This window comes from Echeneis naucrates, chromosome 10, assembly GCF_900963305.1.
Source record: "Echeneis naucrates chromosome 10, fEcheNa1.1, whole genome shotgun sequence".
NCBI lineage: Eukaryota > Metazoa > Chordata > Actinopteri > Carangiformes > Echeneidae > Echeneis > Echeneis naucrates.
Window position 1 is genome coordinate 14,578,929 of NC_042520.1, and position 23,925 is coordinate 14,602,853.

Below are 23,925 nucleotides of genomic sequence, written 5' to 3' on the forward strand. Positions count from 1 at the left end.
GGATGTGACGTCACTGGCGTCTTGCCTAAGCGCCTTCCTCCTTCGTCAACATGGCGCCGATGTTGGCACCGCTGAAGTGTGGCTTTCACTTCCAAAGACGAAAATTATCGCTGCTCATTCGACCGACGAGTTCGTATTACACATGGAGTAAAAACCGCAGTGAGACCAGGACCGGGCCCAGAGGTCAAAGCCCCTTCACGGTGAGTGAGGACCCGGAGAGCCGGGCGGACACCGGGGACTGTGTTTTGGTGCGACAGGCGGGACACAAGGACAGAGAACCGAAGTGTTCCCAACTAAGTTTACGGGAAGTCTGATGTGGTGCTCTGCGGATAGTTTCTCTCTCTGTTTGAGGTGACGATCGATGTTATATAGACACCATTAACAATAAATATAATGTCGGTGAAGGGTAAGCTAACGCGGTGGACGATAGTCTGTCTGTGTGTCAGTGATATGAACCTCTCTCCTTATCTGTGCAAAAATTGGTTCTGTCGTAAACACGGCGGGGTCCGTTATGACAGCCAGCCGGTCATCTGTCTCAGTCACGTGCCGGTGGTGTGGACGGACTGCAGCCCCCCAGGGTTAGATAAGACAGGCTGTCCCTCCGGGACCAAAACTTACTGATGTAAGTGTCATCACGTGTTCACTGTCTGTTACTGATTATCTCACTCAGTCTACGATACATCGTCCACAGCAGACCCCACATTACGTTTTAAACAGCTGTAATTTCTAAATCAGGTTACTTTTTACTCATGGTCATTCTACGGCTGTGCTTTCGTTTTGCCATTGAGCTGTTTTGCGTTAATAAGTGATGGTGACAACATTTTCATCCTCTCCAGTTTTTTAAAGTTAGGCATCTGCGTTATAAGAGCTCAAATATTTTAGTCATTGTAAATTTATATTTTATGGGGCTCTGAGAAAATTCATCAAGACATTTGAAGGCTTGTGTTGGTAGAAGTGTGGTGTTCATTTATTGAGAGAACAGGTGAGCAATTTTAAAATCACTGGACTTAACTAATTAAGCAATAAATGATGTAACTTTTATTTGCGCAGCTAAATTCAAAATTAGTTAGAATTTTTGTGAAGTAAATTGAGTTTGCAAAAGAATCACACAGTTGAATAATATTATTTATGACAACAATCTAAGTAAAATGATACTTTTCATTTATGTTATGTGTAAAGTACCTGTCTTCATAATGTGTTTGGTCATTATAAATAAGAAGAAGGGCTGCATTCATATCATATGTCTACTTAGAGATAAAAGTAGCTGATATTGTCCAGTCCATTACCATTTTCGTAGCCTTAAAAATATAATTTCAAATGTCTGTTTTTAAATTGTGTCTGAACATGATGCCACACAAGTTTTGCGAGTGTGTGATATGAAGTGAATGTGAAGTGAAATGATTTCTGTTAATGTTAATGGTGAAGAAACAGCTGCCAGTCAACTTTTTCACCATTTATATGTTTGATCATCATGTCCCTAACCTGTACACATCCTGACTTTGCTACTTAAAACTGAATATCCAGTTGAAAATGTTTGATCCATTGTATTTGTAGTTGTTTTTTTGTTTTTTTTTTGGGGGGGTGGTGGGGGGGGGGTGACGATCGTCTAATTGTATTTTATTGTAAATGTTGACACCCATCAATTGCAAACATATCATGTGTTTCAGTTGGGCTACCCTCCACACTTACTAAAGACTACATGGAGTACAAACAGGAGCGAAAGCGGTCGTCTGATTTTGAAGGCAACAAAGGTAAGTATTTACAAGAAATAGTAAGTGTTGGCTATGAAAATCCAATCCAGAATAACAAAATATGTTTTTTGGAAGCATTTGCAGGAGACCACTACACGAACATGTTGGCATGGACACGCAGGTGGAGGGCTGAGCGCAGATCCGAAAAATGTGGTGAGTACAGTACTACCTTTAGTCTGTGATGATTGAAAAGTGTTATACTCTGTTTAAGGGCCAAGCATTTTGAATAAAGAGCACATATAAACTGAAGATAATGTACAGGTGAATATGGGGGAGGGGGTCAGGTTGAAACCACTGAATAATTTTAGTATAATTTGCCTAAAAGTTTGGAAAACGCTGACCATTGTAAGTCCCAAGTGACCAAATCTAAATGCAAAGTACCCACATTAAACAATTTGCTGTTTTTCAGCTGTGCAGTTGGGATTGACATTAAGGATTGATTCTTTTTCATTTTTCCCCCTCTCTGTCCAAGGGAACCATATAAGGGCTAATTTATTGATTTATGTATGTTGACATATAACATACAGTGATGCATTATTATTTCTAACTTAATACTCTTCAAATTCTATACCATTCATTCATAACCATTCTTTACTCAATTAGACTTAGACTCAATTAGCTTTAGAAATGGCATTGCTGTTTTTGTCCATCAGTCTATACTCAAAAATCTGTAATGACAAAATAACAGTTATAATCTGAAATCTGTTGCATAGAAAAGTAATTCAACCCATTAACTGGACTCTGCATAAGCCAGAAACTTTCAGTTACCCATCCCAATGTTAGTGTTAATCTTCTCTTTGCAGTAATACCAATAGCTTGATTGTGTTTGATTAAAGGCAGGTGTTGGGCACAGTTTCAGTGTAATTTGCTTGGAGGCGCTGCCATACAGCAGTACTGTAACATGGGGCCACCATATTGAGTGGATTAGAGGAATTACTGCATATTCCTTGGCCTGCAGTGAATCCCTGTGGCAGGTGTGTGGTGGAGTGTGGGTAAACAGCCATGCTGGCACCAGTGGGCTCTGAACCTCAGCTGGGATGACAGCCCAGGTTTCTCCAAGGACTTGTCGTGTTAGGCTGGATCCCCAGGTCCACCTGGAGTCTCTGCTGATGTAGCCTCTCTCTGATCTCCAGAGGGATTACAACTGACATTTGATGTTCCGTGTGTCCAACCAGAGACCCACGTTTACATCATAGCTGAATGCAAAATTGGCAAACGTATCTAAATTAGAAAGTAAACATGGTTGTAAATTTCAAACTTCTGTGATTGTGTACTTCACAGGTCAGGCTAATAAACTGGAGACACTATGATTTCAGGACAAGCTTTTCTTTTCTTTTTTTCCTACTCCACAGCTAACAGAGGTAAATTCAACGAAGATCCTTGCTGCAATGCTGTCATATGTTTGGCCAAAGGACAGACCAGACCTGCGGGCCCGTGTTGCCATTTCTCTGGGTCTGCTTGCTGGAGCCAAAGTAAGTTTATAGACAATCTCATCGGTATTAAAGGGGGCTCCTACAGGTTAATTTGTTATGTTTTTAGCAATATAAAGCTAGTTCTATCTGATCAGCCCACAGCAGTGTTATTGCATACCCTGAAACTGATAGTCCAGCAACGTAATATTGAGTCTCAAGTTCTTCTTTCATGTTTATCTCCAGTACCACTGAGTATTACATTTTCTTTCTGCTCTATTGGTTTCTGACTGTAGCTAATGGTCTTTCTGATTATATAAGAGCCATTTTTCTCAGGTACAACTTGACCAAACAGAAAAACTGTATTAGAGAACTTGCTGTTCAATTGGTTGAGCTTTAATAGTTATGCTGATGATATTTGAATTAACTTTATTTAAGAATCTTTATTATCCTAAAATTGTATTTTAGGACACAAACAAATATTGCTTACATCTGTGTTTATGCAACTGATGATGCCCCTGATGGTTTTGACAGTGTCACAAGTAACAAAAAACTGGAATGTGTGAAATGATTGTAGGCAGTGCTGCTATTATCTGTAGCTTAATTCCAACTTGAATAAACACCTGCAATTTTCACTCATTATCTAGTCCCACAATGTTAGAATCCCTCTCGCATGTTTCTGTTAATTTTAATTTGTTTTCATAAAGTGATGCATAATATACAAAATGACAGCTGGAATCGGTGATCATTCATCTGTTAAATCAGTTATTGAAATGTTTTATAATCATTATCAGTTGACCTCATCTGGGTTGTAAATATACAGCAAGCGCAGTGCTACTAAGAGTAAGAGGTCATTGTTGGATGCTGCTTTTATCTGTCAAAAATCTATATTTTAAGATAAAACTGCCTTGGAAAGACTTGTCAATAGAGACTAATGCCAGTATTAAACCAAAAAGTGTGAGGAGACATTCTTAAAATACTAACAATAACCAGTGTTACAGTTTTCATTTCATAGCAAAATGGTACAGCTTTAGCCTCTCTAGTTATGTTATTTATGAGTGGCATGCCATTGTTGCACCGGTGCAGTTGGAGGTCAGGGATGATATGAAAAGCCTGGTCATGTGATGCATTTGTGTTCTGCTAAGATGCTTTGGAGTCCAATTTCCAAGAGTTGGCTGCTTTACACAAAGTTGCTTTTTTGTATGGTAGGAAAATGTCTTCTACAATACAATGACAAAACGATTATGTTTGTAAAGAGAAACAGAGAAGAAGTTCATACTGTGTGTCCTGACATGTTGACATTCTGACCACTTGCTCCCTATGACAACATGAAATTAGTTTTTTTTTTTTTTTAAAGAAACTTTCACCAATGTTTAAAACTTTTCTACATTTTTCTCAAACTCAAGCTGATTTCTGTAATTGTGGGATCTTTTATTTTATAGCACACTGACCCATTTTTGCTCCAGACCACATTGTATACTTGTTCACTGTCTCAGTCTGATCATGCATTAAATATTACATTCATGGTAGAAATTGAAGTATCAAAAGGTGGTACATGATTTTCACACTATTGCCATGACAAACATGTCACCTGCCAAAATGATCTACCTGTAGTCAAAACTGCCTCTGTGGTCGTCCAATACTCAATTCACATTGAGTATGACAAAAATTTGGGATGCTAATTAGTAGTACTGAGTGGGAATTCTCATACAGGAGCAATTTATAAAGAAACACAAACTGAAAAAAGAAATACATCTCTGCAAGTGTAATTCCTGTATATTACCATCAGAGAAATTGTATCTACATCTATTATTTTTTTTCCATTTTGGCTTTGGTTGCATGGATGTAATCTTTTGTAACATCATTAATGTTGCTATCTTCTTGATGCATCTAGGTGAGGATGGTTTGTTCTAATAATTGCTTACACAATGTCTACATCACTGTTGATACCAAGAATGTTAATCATTTTGATTTATTACCTATATTGACAGTGTTGTTTAAGTGAGAACTGTCCCATGCTTTGTGCCATTTTTTTGGTAAGACATTTGAAATTGAGCATACATTATTGTTAAAATAAATAATCGCATTAACTCTGTCCACCCTTTCTCAAGCCCCATAAATCTTCAAATTGTTACACTGAGTAAATAGGTGGTGTTAATAATACTGTAAATAAAAGAGAGCTTAAAAATAACAACAAGCACCTTTAATAAAGTGCATGATATAGTTTCTCTTAGTCGATGGTATCCAATTTACACCCTGGAAAATAGTCACAAATTTGCTCCCTAAATAAGGCTGTCCTGGTACTGCCCAGCGTGGTTCCTGCTAATATATCCTGAGGAGAGAAATGAGAAAGCCTTCAATTCTCCAGTTCATCTGTTTTAACTGAAACCAACAGTGGTGTTGAGGCATTTTTAAATCAGCTGAATAATTATGCGGTTACACTACATCACTCCTCCACACACCACACGGCATTTTATTTCAATATTATGGCTTTAAATTAAGCCCTCTGTCTGTGAGTCATGCTATAGGTTTAAGATAATTCTTATAAATTACTTGACACAATGTCACTGTTATGAGATGACTTATCACTAGGTACAGATTGATATGCTATAATATCCTCTGGTGTTTGTTAATGGATTAAAACAGCACAGCCAACCATGTCGTACACCAGTGGTAAAATTGGAGACATACACAATATTGCCAAAAGTATTCGCTCACCTGACACAGAAGAGTTGAAGTTATTATAGCTGCAAAGGGTGGACTGACGTCATATTAAACCTTATGGATTAAGAATGTGATGTCACTTAAATTCAAATGCAAGTCAAGGCAGGTGAGCAAATACTTTTGGCAATAACATGTATTATGGGCCTTGATAATAGCCTGAACCCAATTTTGTCATGTTCTGTTGTCTTGGTAGCAACAAAAAATTTTTTTTTTTCCTTGAGGGACTCTCTATTGTCTGACTATAATACCCATGTGTATAAAACGAGATCCCTGGAGATGTAGATTTTGCAGTTTAAATGGTGCATTTTAGGTGTTGTTTTGTATTAGCAGGGTTGACATGTTTTTTTTTCACTGTTTTTGTGTAATTGTTGTTGCCATTATTCAGTCAGAATTATATCATCCAGAATCAGACAGGGGTAATAAAACAAAAAGAAAGCCCTCCCCCTTAGAGGTTGAGAGGTTCAAATGAAATGGGTTTCAAATGAAAATGCTAAGCCTTGTGCTGCTGTGTTCTCTGGCTGTCCTAATGTGCTGCGGACCGCCTAGCCTGAGTCACACAGCTGTCCCTGTGCTTTTAATTAGCCCTAATAACCATTTCAGTTCCATTAGCAGGAAGCACCAGCACAGCCAGTCAAGAATATACACTCACACAGCCATACAATGAAGCCATGCCATACATTTATACATTCATACATATCCTTCAGCTATACCCGAATTTGTTGTGTTGGATTACATCCCTAATAACAGTACTTTTGAATACATCTGGAGTGCACATGCACACAATTGTCACTGGACTTTTCTGAACATATGTTTGTCTAATATGCTATTTGAAACTATTTCCACTCTCTTTTCTTTCTCCTGCTCTCTGAATATTTCCTTCCTCCCTGTTTCTCTGCCTTCCCAGATGACCAATGTGATGGTGCCCTTCATGTTTAAGTATGCAGTGGACGAGCTTAACCAGATGTCGGGACACATGCTGAACCTGAATGACGCGCCAAACACTGTGGCTACCATGGCAACTGCCGTGCTGATTGGCTGTGAGTCCCAGACTTGTATTGCACTGGCAGGTGCTGCGCTCATCAGAGGGGACTTTGGGACTGCCTGTTATCAACAGGATGACCTTTCCCAACACATTCATATCAATGCCGCTCCACAACCTCCACTTCCCCCTCGCATTATTTACATTATGTGCTCTGTTCTGTGTCTGAGTTCACTTCTATTAATCCACATGGCCCTCTCTTGAGTGCTGAGGACTTTTCAGTATGATACCTATGTGCCCCCAAAGCAAACAGAGCAGGATACATTTTCAAAGCAGTAGGGAAGAAATTGCTAATGTCCTTTCAAAGTGGCTGGATATATTTTAGAGTACCACAGAGGCCAGGGATGTTTCTTTCACTTGGTCCTTTGAGAGCAGTTCCCTTTTTCCCTTCTCTGTCCAAATGGGTGCAATGAATCAGAGAGGGGTCAGGGCTAAGATGTAGTGGGAATGTGAAGTTCCTTCCTGATTAGCGTTTTTTTCTGAACCCCTGATGAAAAGTGTGAATAAATACATTTTATAAATGTGACACCCACTGCAAGTCACTTTGGCCTTGAGTGAGATCAGCTTGGATGCAATATACACTGAGCCCTGTAGCCACTTATTGTAATGAGCCCACTTAGGTCTTGCGCACTAATGCTGCTCCTTGAATAACCACAGCATATGAACACGACTCCAGACAGGACGAATTAGGATGACAAGAAAGAATGAAGGGGATACTCTTTAAGAATGGAAATGCATTTTTTTTTTTTTTGTTCCTTCTTCACGACACGTGGCGCCTTACACTATTACTAGGTGTAATTTGGCAGAAAAGGTTGCACAGTGCTCATCCTACCTTGTCAGATGTGGACACATTGTTCATTAGAAGAGCTTTCCTATTTAACGCCACATTATAGGCCCATGAAGACCGGGAGACAGAGCAATTATTTCCCTGACTTTGGTCTTATGAGACAAGTCATGTATTTGTACAGCTTGGTGAAATCACCAAAGGATGGCCTTGTGTCATTCAAACACAAATGTTAATTTGTGACAGTCATGCTAGCCATCTGCTTTTTTAATCCGTTTTTGAGAAATGTAAGGAATCAGTAGCAGATGTTTCTTGGATTAGAGTTGAATTTATTACGAAGAAAAGGTATAGATTCATTTGTAAAAGTCCAATTTTGAAGTAATAAAAACATCCTCAAGAAAGGCTTCCATCCACCTTCATCACCCCAGATCAGACAAAACAGGTCTAGACTCACACAGTGATAAAATTAAGGCTTTTCATTAACAGCTCAAAGTCTAATCTTTTCATGGCACACTTATTAAAACCTCCTCCCCTTCTCCTAGTATTCTGCTGGAACACATAGCCTGCTTCCTCTACTCACACACTCAAAACCTTGTGTATGCTCAGATACCCTCCCTTCCCTCAGTCTGCTGTGTACTGGCCTGCCAGAGTAGTGAGACTTCAGACAGCAGCCTGCTCTGTAATTACAGAGGCTCAGGGAGGCTGCTGCTGTATCATTGCAGGGCTTTCAGACCAGCAATGATGTGATAAACTGGCCCTGCCACCTCATGCAAACCTTTACCTTTGCCCAGGTGAAAATCCATATCAGGTCTCACCAGTTTCAATATACAGCACTACATCTTAGCAAAGGTAGGGCAGGGGCCAGTTTCTTGTCTACTGCTTCAAAACTATTACGGTGATTGTGATGGAGATGATGCAGATTGAACCTCCCTGGGTTTCACAGTAGGTGTGCTAAACTGTGTCTCCTCCTCTATCCCAGATGGCGTTTCACGGGCTTGTTCAGCCCTCTTCAATGAGCTGAGGAACACTGTGTTTGGCAAGGTGGCCCAGAGTTCTATCCGACGCATTGCCAAGAACGTATTCCTGCACTTGCACAATCTTGATCTGGGTTTTCATCTCAGCCGCCAGACAGGAGCTCTGTCCAAGGCCATTGACCGCGGCACAAGGGGCATCTCTTTTGTCCTCAGTGCGCTTGTCTTCAATCTCGGACCTACAGTCTTTGAGATGGGTCTCGTCAGTGCTATTTTGGTGAGTTGTAATGTGAAACTGAAGCTCAGATTACTGTAGTCATTGTAGGATATAGCCAGAAATGCTTATTTTTTGTTTTACGAGTTTTGAGTCCTTAATGTCAGCTCAGGGCCCTTCCATCAACTTGAAACTCTTTAGAACAGATTGTTTGGAAATCAATTTTAAGGATGTTTCATTTACATTCTAAATGGAAAATTAATCCCCATGAACTTTTGGTGGCAACATGGAGTCCATTAGTGTCCATGATGAATCCCAAAGCTTTGTAAGAACTTAATTACCTCTTGAACAGATGCCCCCATCCTGGCCATAACTAAAAGAAAAGCCCCTCTATAGTTTCTTGCCATTGTTCCACTCTGGACCATAATGTCTGCTTGCCTATAATGAGGGCAGACTTAATTGCCCACATAGCTAAAGCATTAGCATGATTATTCCTTATAGTTTCCCCTCCATTTGTAACACTCAATTTCATAGTGGAATGGTCAAAAACAGTACACTCTCTAGATACCCTGACGCCAGGGTTAGTGATGGTCTGATGTGTAGTTCCATATTACCTTTTTTTATTATTATTATTATTATCACAAAGCTGTTGAGTCCCATCTTGTAAAAGACCCTTTGTCTTGACTGCTTTTCTCCTCTGCAGTATTACAAGTGTGGTGGACAGTTTGCAGGAGTGGCTTTGGGGACCTTGTCAGCGTACACATTTTTCACCATTCTTGTCACACAATGGAGGTAACGACATGAACATTTGTACTTTTTCTATGTCTGTAATTCTTGCTTCTTTTTTTGGGTATCACTTGACATAAGTTCACACATGGCCTAAAATATATGCTTGAGCAAATGCTCATACAATTTGGCATTTATTTCTGCATGCAGGACTCGTTTCCGGATAGAAATGAACAAAGCAGATAATGAAGCAGGGAACGCAGCTATTGACTCCCTTCTCAATTACGAGACTGTCAAGGTGAGCTCCTACCCCAATATGTAAACACACACCCCTTTCATCTGCTCCTTTTCCCAATTCCTCCTCCTCCTCATCCATCCCTCCCGATGCCATTTTTTTTTATTACAATTATTATTTTTTGCTCCTTCTTGCCATCCTTTTTCTATTAATATAAACCTACACATTAAACATTAACATTAAAAACATATTTTAGAAAAGTATTGTTTTGAAGTATCAGTAGTATTGACACTGAGTGCTGAGATATATTGACGTGATAAATAATTTTTTTAGCTCAAGGCTGGGACATAAGAAAATATAACAAAAGTGATTGCTGTTTCTGTGTATCCATCGGTACTGTGTGAAATGGTCAACTCTCTTCGATTTGCTAAGAACAATGAGACACTTATCCCAGGACAAATCAGGACTATTTTCCTTCTTCAGTTAGTGACCCCCCCATTGTATCCGAATTTATATCTTAAAACTGAAGGTTCCTGATACAATGTTTTACATTGAATGGAAATTGTCTTGTGAGTACCAGGATGGTTTCTCACTCAGGAACTTGTCTGATGTTTTTGAGGTGATAATGTAAATAGTGCCTTACACTTTTCTCACTGCATGATTATCCTATATCTTTATCATATGTTATTTCAAGGCTCTTTCTAGGTAACTTCATTGTACACAAAACACATACAAAAATAATCAGCATACAGTTTTGGTTGGTTTGCTGGCTGTTCCAGATATATTTTGGTGCCTGTGTTATTTTATTTGCTGTGTTATTTTGCGTCCTGTTTTTCTTAACGTTTTGTTCTGTGTTATTTTATGTCATCTGTGTCAATGCGGCCGGATTTAGCATCACTCTGAGCTGTGAGTGTGCATATGTAATTAGATCTCCACCCACTCAGAAATCCGTTCCACTTTCACAAAAGGGCTGGATGAGAACCTGAACATGGTGCCTTGCACTTATTTGGTTTGTCCTCCATGTGCTACTTTCTTCCCTTCTTTCACAGATTCCTTGCATTTCTCTATATGCAAATCAGCAGTAAGGCAGTAGGAGCTCAGCTTCACTGCCGTTAGCTAGAGAAGCAAATCGCCCACTTAACCAGAGCCAGGAAACAATAGTGCAAACTAAACAAACAGTAATATTAAGTAATTGGCAGCAGAGAGAAAGAGGGTCGTTGTTCTGATTATGCTGTGTTTTTATGTGCTCAATTTAGAGATGTATTTGTGGTTGATTCATGATGGGTTTTTTCTCTAAATGATGGCTGCATACCTTAATCAAAAGTTGTACAAGTTGCCTTGTGTGGTAGGTGTCTATTTAAGCTGCTCTAGATCTGATATTTTTTAAGCTATTCCTACATTGACAACTACCTTATATTTTGTAAACTTTTCTTTTGCCATTATGCTAAAGCTTCAGATCCACAGCCTCCTAAGCAAAGCAGTCTTTGGATTTTGTTCTATCACCCTCCATGTCCTTTAAGATCAGTGGGAAAGAGATGAAGATGCAGAGACATGAAAAAGTACTTTGGAGCCAAACTGAGACCCAGATTATAGCCAGAGTGGTCATTGAGAACAAATGACGCCTTGAGGCAGGCTGTGCTAAAGTGCCCATCTGCCTGACACTACTCTCCATGCTTCCTTAACCTTTAACCTTAAACCATATTTTTTGTCTCCCTCGTTCTCTCTAAACTTACACCATCTCTCTCTTTTTTTCTTTTCTTTTTTTTATCCTTGCATGTCTCCATGCCCTGTGCTCTGTCTTCTCCCTCTGTTTATGTTCCCCATCTCTGATGCAGTACTTCAACAATGAGAAGTATGAAGCTGAAAGATATGATGGATTCCTCAAGATTTATGAGTCATCCTCTTTAAAAACCACAACTACTCTTGCCATGCTCAACTTTGGCCAGAGTGTCATCTTCAGTGTTGGCCTCACTGCTATCATGATGCTGGCCAGCAAAGGCATTTCAGCAGGTGAGTGAATGTGGAGTTAGGTTTGGGGAGGGGTTTCCAAATTATACATTTTATCACAATCTGTAAAACACCTTGGCTCGTAGCACAACTGGGAAAAGATTATATATTTTGAAAAAAACATAACAAAATCTGAAACAAATGAGAACAAAACGTAAGAAAAGTGGCACCAATAAAATTCATAAGCCTTGATGTAGAAAACTAAATCACAAGTTAGATGTATTCAGACAGTAGCATAGTTTATCTGTTTATATAACATAGAAGAAGTTGTTGAGTTAATCTTGATATATCTGATATGAAAGAGCCAGAACGAGCATTTCTATGAGTTGGTCTGTTGCTGTCATGTAGGTACGATGACTGTTGGCGACCTGGTGATGGTGAATGGCTTGCTTTTCCAGCTCTCCCTACCTCTCAACTTCCTGGGTACAGTGTACAGAGAGACAAGGCAGGCCCTAATCGACATGAACACTCTTTTCACATTGCTCAGTGTCGACACCAGTATCAAGGTAACTTTGTGGCCTGATGTTGACTCAGACACAAAATGCATTTTGTTTTTCTATTCTTTTTCTAACAAAAAAGAGAGTGTTCAATATAAAGAAATAAAGCAGAGATGTGCTCAATAGATCACTCTTTATTGAGACTGACCAACAACAGTATCCAGTGATTTGGGGGGGGGCGATACTTACACTGGGCTGGGATATGTGTCTGGCTGCGTGGCATGGCTAACCGATCCACATGAGCTGTTGAGCTGTAAAAATTATAGGTTGTAGTCGAAATGTGTAATTGCATGCTTGATGTGACTCAGGTGCTTTAAGTGCTCATCTGTTGCTGCATTAGTGTGGTCTTTACCAAGATATGACGCGCTGCAGCTGAGCTGCGTCAAATTTTTGGTGATTTGTCCAGGCCATTTCATTTGCAGCTATTTGTAGACAATTTATCAAAACTGATTTTGGAATTCCTATTATTTATTTAGGGCAGCACGGCGGCATAGTGATTAGTGCTGTTGCCCCACAATAAGAAGGTTATGGGTTTGGTTCTAGGGCCTGGGGCTTTTCTATGCAGAGTTTGCATATTCTCCCTGTGGGTTAATTGGTGACTCTAAATTTTCCATAAGTCTGAGTCTGAGTGTGAGTGGTTGTTGGTCTCTGTCTGTCGCTGTGTGTTGGCCCTGTGATGCACTGGCGGCCTGTCCAGTGTGAGCTGGGATTGGCTGCAGCAGCCCCACGACCAGGAAACGGATAAGCGATAGAAGATGGATGAATGAATGATTATTTATTTATTTTGTTTATTAATCAATCATTAGCTCTAATAACATTAACATGCGACACTCACCCCTGTTTATTCAAAAATGCAACCTGGAATTCAAATACATAAACATATCTCCTCAGGTTTAATTGAGCCAGTAAAAAATTGCCAACACAGTTTAGATCAAACTGTAAAGACTGGTGTTTCTCTTTTGTAAGAGGAACCATTTTTTAGTTTGTTTTTGTTTTTTCCTTTTTTGAGACATTTCATTGCATTTATAGGTTTTCTTTTTTGGGGGGGGGGGGGGGTGGCTGACAGCTCAACTTGCATCAGAAGAGAACACTTAAGTGCAAATGTGCGCCTGCTGCCTAACAATGTGAATGCCATTCGCATCGCCAGCCTGTAATTACAGTAGGAGAAATTAATCTGTCCAGTTAGTTTCTGGTGATCAGTAATATGCCCCTTTATTGTGATTCCCTGTGGAAAACTACTGCCCAGCAGGCCATTACTGTCTGAATGTAATTTTGTTTGAAGATGTAAAATAATTTAAAACTCCCCCTCACTTGAAACTGCTTCTCAAAATGAAATAAAAAAAATATTGTTTTGGCTTTTTGCCATGTGGAGGGGGGATGTTGGAAATGATCATCTGTTTATGCTAATGGACTGTGAGTTATTTGTATTAATTGGCTGAGGTGGATTGTGTATGAATGTGTTGTTATTAGGTAGGATAGAAACAGAGCAGAAAAAGCTTTTGCTCTCACCATAAGAATGAGCTTTATTCATTGCTGACCTTGTCTGTATTTCAGCACTACGGCTGAGCTCAGTATGTACTGAAGGTTTTCACACCTATTGATCCCTCAGTCATTTTGAAGGGCAGCTTGTGAGGGTTCAGACAGTCTTTTGAAACAATCTCTTGCATTTGGTGTCGATGTGTCTGCTTTATGCTGTCTGTGTAGGTTCCATGCTCAAGCATTATTCCTCTTTACAAGGTGTTGGAGTAATGTTGCATCATCATTGGCCTTCTCTGCAAGTAGCTGTTCTGTATCCAACTCCTCTCTTTCCATTTCTTCTCTCTCAAACCTCTAACGGATTGCTCAAGGAGAGGGATCTCGCACCACCATTAGCCATCACACCACAGGAGGCCACCATCCGCTTCGAGGATGTGTATTTTGAGTATTTGGAGGGCCAGAAAGTCTTAAATGGACTGTCCTTCGAAGTGCCTGCTGGGAAGAAGGTGGCCATAGTTGGTGGCAGCGGGTCAGGGTAGGTCAGCTCTCATAGAAATACACTTACTGTCAGATGTTTAGCCAGGAATGTTTCCTCTCATTTGTATGTGTATTTGCTCTCATCAGTTGGCTGCTGGGGCTCAGACACAGTGTGAGTGATGCTGACGAGTGATTTCATGTGTGGTTGCAGGAAGAGCACCATTGTGCGGCTGTTGTTCCGCTTCTATGAACCCCAGAAAGGGAACATCTACATAGCGGGGCAGAATCTCAGAGACGTCAGCCTTGACAGCTTGAGGAGGGCTTTAGGTGTCGTACCACAGGTCTGGCACAAACCTACACAATAACGTCATTAAATAGAATAAACAATGAAAAAGTAGTTTCATCAACAACATAGCAACACACTATATAATGTTTTTCTGACTTTTGAGTGTCCTCACCACAAATCACATGTACATGCTTCTTGTCAGTATTAAATGTAATGTTTTTGGGAGTTAATATTGATGGTTATAAGCAACAAGGGGGCAGCATAGAACAATGTGAAGTTACCAACACGCCTTAGAAATAAGCTGAATTCAGATATGTTTTCACTGCAGTGAGCTCAGAGGCTGATCTGAACAGATGGTACATGAACAGTATTTTTGTCATTTGTGTTCTTTCTCTATCTCCCTCCTACCCCTGTCTCCATCTCTGCAGTGCTCTGTTTCCATCTCTGTTGCAATAAAAACACTCTCTGAAGCATAATTTTTTTTCATCTAACTGTTTTTGTCAGGATGCTGTTCTGTTCCACAACACTATCTTCTACAACCTGCAGTATGGGAACATCAACGCTACACCAGAGGATGTGTACCAAGTGGCACGCTTAGCAGGCATCCATGACGCTATCCTCAGGATGCCCCATGGCTATGACACCCAGGTTGGGGAGCGGGGCCTCAAGCTGTCAGGTTTGCTGCACCATTATTACTATACTGTTTAAACATGGTCTCTCAACAAGAGTGAAAAAGAGTTGTTTTTTATATGTATTTCCCTGGATGGTAGAGTGAAAATGAAAGAAATAATAATAAAAGAACCCAACTGGCTGTTAATAGCTTAATTCTAATAAGAAAATTCAGAAAGATCCAGAATTTTGATTTGGTTATTATATTCATTAAAAATTTAACAGCCTAAAAATTTCTCCAAAACTATAGAAACAACTGTAAATGGATTTAATGTCTGAAATGTCCCAAACTTAACTGAGCATATTCAAATTGTGCTAAAAAATGTAACAAATTTCTATCATGAAAGAAATACAAAAATGCTAAATCAGAAAATCACTAGTCACCACTAGTAAGTTTAGTTTTTTCTTTTTAAGAAATTATTAAATCCTTTTTATCACAGTGGTTGCTAATTATTTTGTTTTTCAGTTCTCTGAGGTCACGCGATGGCAAAATTATAAAAAATTCAGAATTAATCAAACAGTGTTAGCTGCTCATCTTCATTACATTAATGATATTTTCAGCGTGTTGCTCATTATCTTATGAAAGCAGAATGTTATTACATTAGCATTGATTGAAAGGTTTTAAGTTTAAAATTCCTTGATAGGTAAGTATGTCAGTTTTGCACAGCTAAACTCAACTACAGATTTTGTATGCCTGATTATTTTATAAAGGTGGTGGGGTAAGTGTTTCACAGAATCCGCTGTATATCGTTGCAAGGTAGATGTTTTAAGAAAAGGCTGTGAATGAGTATATTTAAGTAAGATTCAAGATACAGCTATGGAAGTTTTCACTTGTGACAAATGCAAGTTTCATGTTTAGAATTTCTGGATATATATATATAGTCTTCTGAAGATAATAATTAATATGTATTTAATAATTAAATTTCACATCCTTTTATGACGTGACATCATAATAAGGCTGGAGGCTAATCCCTAGCGCCAATGCCACCATCATCTTCTGTGTGGTGTGTCGACTCGGCATATTGCCTTACAGTTATAGTTATCTGTATTTGATCTGCAGCAATATCACAATACTGTAGTATTTGGCTCCTAGCATCACACTACAGCTCATTTATCCCACGTAAACACACAGTATGTGAGCACTTTCACTCAACACTTGAGACGCAATTATTGGCAGCACTGATTTCTTTATGTGGAGTTGACTGAGTGAGTGAACGGACAAAATAAAGACATGACTAACTTCTCATTAATTTTACTGCTGCTCTACGTGACAGCTGCCACTGAGTTTGTGAGACGAGGGGGTGTTCAGGGAGGGGTGCAGTCTGGCTGTTATGCTCCTAACTTCCTTCATTGCTGTTCTCCACTGCCAGCAATATTTATATCTGCTGAACGCAGCTTGCTTTCAAAAGGCCACAAACAGCTCATGTGTAATAAAGGCCGAGTCCGACACAGTGGGAGAACTCTTTGCATCCTGCTGATTTTTCCTCACTATCAAATTAAAGTGTGTTGTACCGGTATCAAGCTTGTAGCATTGGTATTGTTGAGTGTCTGTCCTTAAAGTAATTGTCAGATGAGAAGGGGCGAGACAGAGGTTTGCTTTTATTGATGAGGTTTGTTCTTTCAGGAGGGGAGAAGCAACGTGTTGCCATCGCTCGTGCAATACTAAAGAATCCACCCATTCTGCTGTATGATGAAGCCACATCTTCTCTCGACTCTATAACAGAAGAGGTAGACACACTGATAAACACCAACATGCCTACATATCCATAACATTTATGTGCACATTTGGACAACATTTGGGATGACAACTCACTTTGTCTGCATATCAGTTTAGCAGAACAAACTGCAGGTATGTCATAATTCAGCTCAGTCCTGTGTCACATACCTCCTTTCACCAATCTCACACACACATACACACACAGCTGCACATCCATGTTCCTCTTTTCCACCTGCCACTGTTTTTGTCTACTTAATCTCCAGATCATCCTAAATGCTGCAGTCTTCGCAAATGTTAAGGTTAATGAGTAAGTTCAGCCTGTCCTCTCTGAACTTATGAAGAAAAGCAGTGAAGTGATTATTAATTGAAATTTTTCATTGCATTTAATCACGATTGTGCTTCAAAACCATCATCTCTAAACACCAGAAAGAAAAACATATAAAGGTGAATGTTGCTGAGCAGCGTTGTGTTGACTTAGTCTCTTCGTCAAATCAAAATTTGGAAGTACATTTCATATATATCCTGTCATTCATTCACCTTTGTTTTTTCATTACTTTTGTAGACCAGCATTATTGCAAACCTGGAAACTATTTTCCTTTGGATTAGGGTATACTCTTGTTAACACACTGATAATATGATTTGTCTCTGGGCTTCCAGAACATACTGAGTTCAATGAAGAAGATGGTGAAGGACAGGACATCAGTGTTCATTGCTCACAGGCTCTCCACAATTGTAGACGCAGATGAGATTATAGTGCTCAGTGAGGTAAGAACTCATCCACCTATTTTTTTTTTTTTTTACTGATCTTGTACTTTCCCCAATTAACATTTGTAGTTCTAATGTCAGTTCCATAAAAGCAAATTACATGAAGGTTCAGAGTTTCCGAGTATAAACATGCGGTGTGTTAATTGCCAGTCCAATTAGACGATTTTGCATTGAAGGGAAAGATGCTGACCTACACTCTGCATGACCCTCAGCACACTGTGTCTGCCAGCAAGAAGAATTTAGCAAGTAGTCTGTTTTTGCTTTGCAATTATTTTCCGTTACCTTACTTCAATGTGCGTGATAAAAACATGCTTTGTTTAGCTTTTCTCATTAACTTCAACAACAACAGCACACTGTTAGTAGAAGTGAGTGTATTATTTTCTCCATAAGGGCTCATTAAAGCAGTCAGACTCGACTGGCTGTTTTGGTCAGATGGCGTGTCTTGTTTGTCTTGGTGACTAATAATGTATGGGCCAGCTTCCCAGACACCGATGAGGCCTCATCCACGACTAAACATATCTTTCAAGATTGCTTTTGAAATTGTCCATCAAATTTCACTTTTTCAACAGATGTGTTTTAGTCAGGTTGGAAGTGCCATAGATGAAGGATTTATTTTATTTTATTTTATTTTATTTTTTGATAGCGCATTATCATTGTATTATGCATCAGAGAAATCTCCAAGAGAAAAACACTGCAGCATATAAAGGGTTGGGCTGAGAATCTGTACAGCACAAAAAGAGACAGAGTGAAGTCACTTTTTGTCTGGAAATGAAGAGTTAATATGCAATGTAACATGGGTTAAATGACATTTTCCACCAGCATTCAATTCAGAAGGATAAAATGAGAGCGCTTCCTTTGAACTGTGGCGAGTGAGTATGTGTTGTTCCGTGTTTCCAGAGTCAGATGGCAGATATCAGAGGTTTGTGGTGATGAGACGTGTTTGCGTGTGATGTCACCACGGCGTTTGGTGGTGTCACCAACAGAGGACTGCCTGGGGTGCTCATTAAAATAACGAGCGGAAGCAGTCACGTGCCCGTCTTGGGTGCACTAAAGATGATGCCAACACCTCTGCAAGCTCATGGGAGGTGGGGGAAGGGGGTGCCTACATTTGTGTTTGGCTGTGTGGGAGGTGTGTGTGTTTGTGTGTGAATGCGTTTATGTGTCTATGAGCCCATGTTTTTGTGAGAGGAATGCAACAGTTGTTGGGGAGGCGGCAGGGATCTAAAGGAAGGAGGGGGGCTCTCTGCAGAGTGTGGTCAGTGTTCCTTGGTCACGCAGAGATGCTAACTATAGGACTCTCTGAGCATGGCCTCTGAATTCAAACTTCACATGCTTTGTGTTTATGTTGATGATTTACCTTTCTTTATGTCCTTGATGTTGCTCCTTTTCTCTGCCAGGGTAAAGTGGCTGAACGTGGCAACCACCACACTCTCCTCAGCACCCCTAACAGCTTGTATGCAGACCTGTGGAACACACAGAACAGCAAAATCTTGAACAACACCAACATTTCAGATGAACCGCCAGCTGAGCGCCTCTCCCAGAAGGAGGAGGAGAGGAAGAAATTGCAGGAAGAGATCCTCAACAGCGTGAAGGGTTGTGGGAACTGCTCCTGTTGAGAGGAGCTGCTACCTCCATGTCTCTTCATCTCTCGAAGATGGACTACACTGGAATCTCTTGTCTGTGTGGTATGAAAAGGGTGGGGTGGGGCGGGGCGGGGCATGGCCGGCCGTGGCATACATCCCCACTACCTACTCCCTCTCCAGTCAAGCCTCCACCCATGTGACTGTCCCTCCTTCTCCTCACGTCAGTGGAGGCCACTGCTCGGCAAAGTGAAGGAGGAGGAGCAGAACAGGGAGCAAGTGTGTTGAGCACTGGCTGGTGTCCAGATATAGAGCTTTTATGCCAGTTGCCACAGCTGAAGCCAAGCGTTAAGAGACCTTGTATATCACATACGTGTGTGTAAGACATCTGTTAGTCAACATGGTTGGCCCCCTCCTCCTCATTTTTGACATCAGGTTTAATGACATCTTCCATTACTCTGGAAATGGATGAGAGTACATAAGAGTGTGCATAATGAATTACATATGCCTTGATGTTGACACAAAATTTATATTGATTACATTTTTAAATTATTTTCCAAATAAACTGAATCTCTTGTTTATGTTTTTATATCTTGGGGACGTGGACATTTTGCAATTCATTCTGCAGTGAAGACAGTTAGAATACAGAACGCAAAGATTGTGTTGGAGTATGTGTTTGTTTGAATAACGCTATTTCATAAAACTGATACTTCAGTCCGATTCACTCATAATGCACATTGCCCATAACAGTGTTCTAAAAATATCATGTTTGGCAGATAATCAAGTCTCCCAGACAAATGGTAATAATATGGATGTGTGGACTTCTGAATAGCTCCCCAGTGAGTTAGCAGCATGGCAAAGTCACATTCATGTTAAAATAATGCTGTGAATAATCAGACTTGTGTCTAATAAATCACAAATAGGTTTCACCACACTGGAGCCACATTAAGAGGTAATAATTTGAAAGCCTCCTCTGGGAAAATTTCATAGTCATATCATTTTGCTTTGATTGATGGGTATCTTCCAATAAATAGTTATCGGTGAGATTTCACCAGTACTAAGAAATCTTTTTGGATTGTATGATCAGAAAACAAAGCCTTCTGCTTGAAAGTTACTTGTGAGCTTGTCCTCATTTTCATATGCATTTTTAGGAATCTTGCTATATGTATGTAGTCAAGTCATGTACTATACACACAATGTAAAGCCTTTGTCATAGTGTTATACTGACTGTGTAAGTCCAACTCCAGACAATTAAATGTTGCCTTTTTCCATCTAAATAACGAGGTTTCCAGATGCTGCTGTGTTGAACAGGGTTGAGCAACATGATGGTATAAATTCTAATTTTGGTAGACTTTTAATTAACCATATCTTTATTGTCTGTGGTTGTAATAGGCTGGTGGTCACCAATTCATTGAATACATTTCAGGGGTCATGAGTTTCTGTGTGTGATTAGTATCTTAAATTCAAAGCTGCTGGTAGCTTTTTAATTGTGCTCAGCATCAGCACTGGAACAGGGAAGTAGCTAACCTGGCCTGCCTCACAGGTGACAGAAGCTGAAGTGTTGCACCCATGAATGCAGTCAACATCCTCACAATCGCTCACTGTGTTCATTGACTGGTGGATAGAATGACGGTGGATCCCTGCAGCTCTCAGGAACTCTGCTCTGGGAGCAGACACGTTAGACACATCTGTCTGTGGAGCCTTACGGCCCAATTAGAATTCATACAGACAATAGCATAAACATTGACTAACGTGACGGACCAAGCCCTGCTGTGGTTCATAGTGAAACATCCACCGCCTGAGGAAGTCACACACATTATACATGAAAGAAGCCCTGCTTAAAAGAGAACCAACTGGATGATTACTGGTTGGATGTGTCTCCTTTCATGCGTCTGATGTCCAGGCAGATGAGTTGATGTTAATGGCGTCCTTCTAATCTAACCTAGGAAGCGATTATGAGACTATTTATTAGCGACTCCCAGCAATGTTCAACTGCGGCCCCCCTTACAGGTTATTCAGTAATTATTCCATGAATGCCATTCACTATGATCTGCTCAGGTTCTGTAAGTGGTATAAACATATTCTACAGGAGAATTTATTTTTTTTCTCTTTGTGTTCGATACGGTCAAGGATGTAACCATCAAGTATTTGAAGTTACAGAGCAATGTGATATGGACCCACACAGGGAGGGTGGTGCTATGTTTTAAAAACGGAATCACAGAATCTGTTGTTCGATGACCCCTAATTGTTCTGTATGGCATGCATGTGATTAGTGCTGTTGTGAGCTGTTTGTCTGCATGTCCTCAGGAGGTAATGAGGAAGCCATCTCCCTGTTTACCGTGCAGCATTCTGCAGGCAAAGGCAGACAGGCACACAAAGGCCTCTAACAACATCCTTAATATGGACCACAGCAGGAGAGTCAGCCCCAAATGCAAACCACGACCTTCTCCTGAAGGAGAGATTTTCAAAGAACATTCAGGATGGTGTCTTCTTTCTGCACCGCCTGTTTCCATCTGTAAGTAGCTATATCTTAATTGTTCTGCTTGGTGGTTGATTTAGACACAGTTCTAATATGGAGTACTTCTAAAGAACTGGGTTTCCAGTCCCATGAAAACTCTAGACACAGGTGATGAGAGGTGATTGAGCCACACACGTCGAATCCCCACTGACCCTCCCATGGCCTGTTGCTCATGTACGCCATGCTCTTTTTCATCAAGATAACATGCAGACTCGGCTGAGACTCGAGGCAATCCCTCTGCAGCAGACAATCAGATCACTCCCATCCCACTACAGTGAAACTAGTATGTGGCCAAGGGCGTCTATGCCTTGATAAATATGCATTGATGCCTCAGAGAAGGTGTAGTTATTTCCACCGTTTTGTGTGGGAGTGTAAATTTATGTGCGTAATCCCTGTGTATTCTATCAATGCTCCTGGTCAAAATGGGAATGAATATTCAAAGATAAATGCACTTACACACACGGCAGATCCTTTTAAAGTCAACACACACAGGTGTAGTTGGTATTAACATTTCTGTGCAAATGGTACACAGCACGACACCACCTCTAGGCAGAGCAATGATAATCCAAGCTACACGTTTATAATAAAACTGGCTAAACTTGCAAATCTCTGGGCAACTGATCTTGTATCCGAAGGTAAAGAAGAACTTTTGTACCGCAGAAATGTTCTACATCTGATCACGCACCATTGCTGCTTTTCAAATTCACAATACAAACAGCTTTAAAAAGTAAAGGCTTAATTTTTTTAAAAGTTGTGAGCTCATTTTTTCAGATAATTTTTTTAATTTTCTGGTATTTAGTTTGAAATCTAACAGGCTGGCAGAGAAAAATCTGTAAAATGCAACTGTATGGAGTACTAAAGGTGTAAATATATAGACATGCATACATTATGGGACAAAACTGATTGCAAACGAAGAATGACAATTAAAAGCAAAACAATAACATTAAGAAGATCAGGGTTAATGGTATGTTTGAAAGAGTGATGGATCTGGTTAAAGTTGTTGAATTTGAACCAACAAACTGGACAAAAGTAGGTTTTCACTTTTAGTTTTAAGATTATAACTGGGCATACATCTTTGGCATGCAATAGTTCATTTGAGAGCCCAGTAAGCAAATAAAAAGGTCTAATAAATGGAAAGAAGAACCTTAAAATCACATATGGCTTGCACAGGAAGTGAGGTGAAGAGATACCCGAGAGGATGTTACATGCTCAAATGTTTTCATTTTATTTCAAGAGTCTGTCTGTGGCTACAAATATATAAAAGTCCAGGGGAGATGCAAATGTCAAATTTTTGCATCCTGTAATTAAAAAAAAAAAAGGTTGTATTTTGCTGCAGAAATGAGGTGGACAGAGTACACAACTTCACTACTCGAGTAAAAGTACAGATACTCCTTGTCAATTATTACTCTAATACAAGTAAAAGTAGCTTTGTCAAAATATTATGTAAGTAAAAGTATAAAAAAAATATACCTGAGGAAATGCAGGAAAGGAAAGTAGCTTTATTGTCATTATACAACACACTGATTTGATTCTGCACAGACATGATTATAGCTCAAAAATACCTTCAGTTAAAGAGACCCTACAAGAACCGGTCTGTGGAGGGATCCGGTCCAGCCTCCAGTCTCTGGAGGGGTTTGGTCCAGTCCAGAGGTCTCCAGCTCCGGTCCTGGAGGGGTTTGGTCCGGTCCAGAGGTCTCCAGCTCCGGTCCTGGAGGGGTTTGGTCTGGTCCAGAGGTCTCCAGCTCCGGTCCTGGAGGGGTTCGGTCCAGTCCAGAGGTCTCCAGCTCCGGTCCTGGGGGGGTTTGGTCCGGTCCTGGAGGGGTTTGGTCTGGTCCAGAGGTCTCCAGCTCCGGTCCTGGAGGGGTTTGGTCCGGTCCAGAGGTCTCCAGCTCCGGTCCTGGAGGGGTTTGGTCTGGTCCAGAGGTCTGCAGCTCCGGTCCTGGAGGGGTTTGGTCTGGTCCAGAGGTCTCCAGCCTCGGTCCTGGAGGGGTTTGGTCCAGTCCAGAGGTCTCCAGCTCCGGTCCTGGGGGGGTTTGGTCCGGTCCAGAGGTCTCCAGCTCCGGTCCTGGAGGGGTTTGGT

The 23,925-nt window shown here is 40.4% G+C and overlaps 1 protein-coding gene across 3 annotated transcripts; it reads left to right on the forward strand.

The window, feature by feature from the left end:
* Positions 1–17: 17 nt before the first annotated feature.
* On the forward strand, positions 18–22,456 carry abcb7 (ATP-binding cassette, sub-family B (MDR/TAP), member 7). Of its 3 annotated transcripts, none has more exons than XM_029513333.1 (16): positions 18–224; positions 1,695–1,751; positions 1,827–1,904; positions 3,104–3,223; positions 6,789–6,921; positions 8,687–8,955; positions 9,596–9,684; positions 9,829–9,916; positions 11,689–11,863; positions 12,209–12,366; positions 14,205–14,368; positions 14,522–14,651; positions 15,101–15,272; positions 16,890–16,993; positions 17,640–17,747; positions 19,145–22,456. In XM_029513333.1, the coding sequence occupies exons 1-16, from the start codon at positions 51–53 to the stop codon at positions 19,361–19,363; spliced, it is 2,238 nt and encodes a 745-aa protein (XP_029369193.1). In that variant the 5' UTR covers positions 18–50; the 3' UTR covers positions 19,364–22,456. The 3 variants fall into 3 exon arrangements, with proteins under 3 accessions (XP_029369193.1, XP_029369192.1, XP_029369194.1); XM_029513332.1 differs by having other exon boundaries at positions 18–200; positions 1,668–1,751; positions 19,145–22,454; XM_029513334.1 differs by lacking the exon at positions 18–224 and adding an exon at positions 757–982 and having other exon boundaries at positions 1,668–1,751; positions 19,145–22,455.
* Positions 22,457–23,925: the final 1,469 nt, after the last annotated feature.

Coding starts and splice junctions, on each gene's coding strand:
- abcb7 (XM_029513332.1), top strand. CDS start 51: ATGGCGCCGATGTTGGCACCGCTGAAGTGTGGCTTTCACTTCCAAAGA. Junction 1,905..3,103: donor GCGCAGATCCGAAAAATGTG/GTGAGTACAGTA, acceptor CCTACTCCACAG/CTAACAGAGGTAAATTCAAC. Junction 14,369..14,521: donor GTTGGTGGCAGCGGGTCAGG/GTAGGTCAGCTC, acceptor GTGTGGTTGCAG/GAAGAGCACCATTGTGCGGC.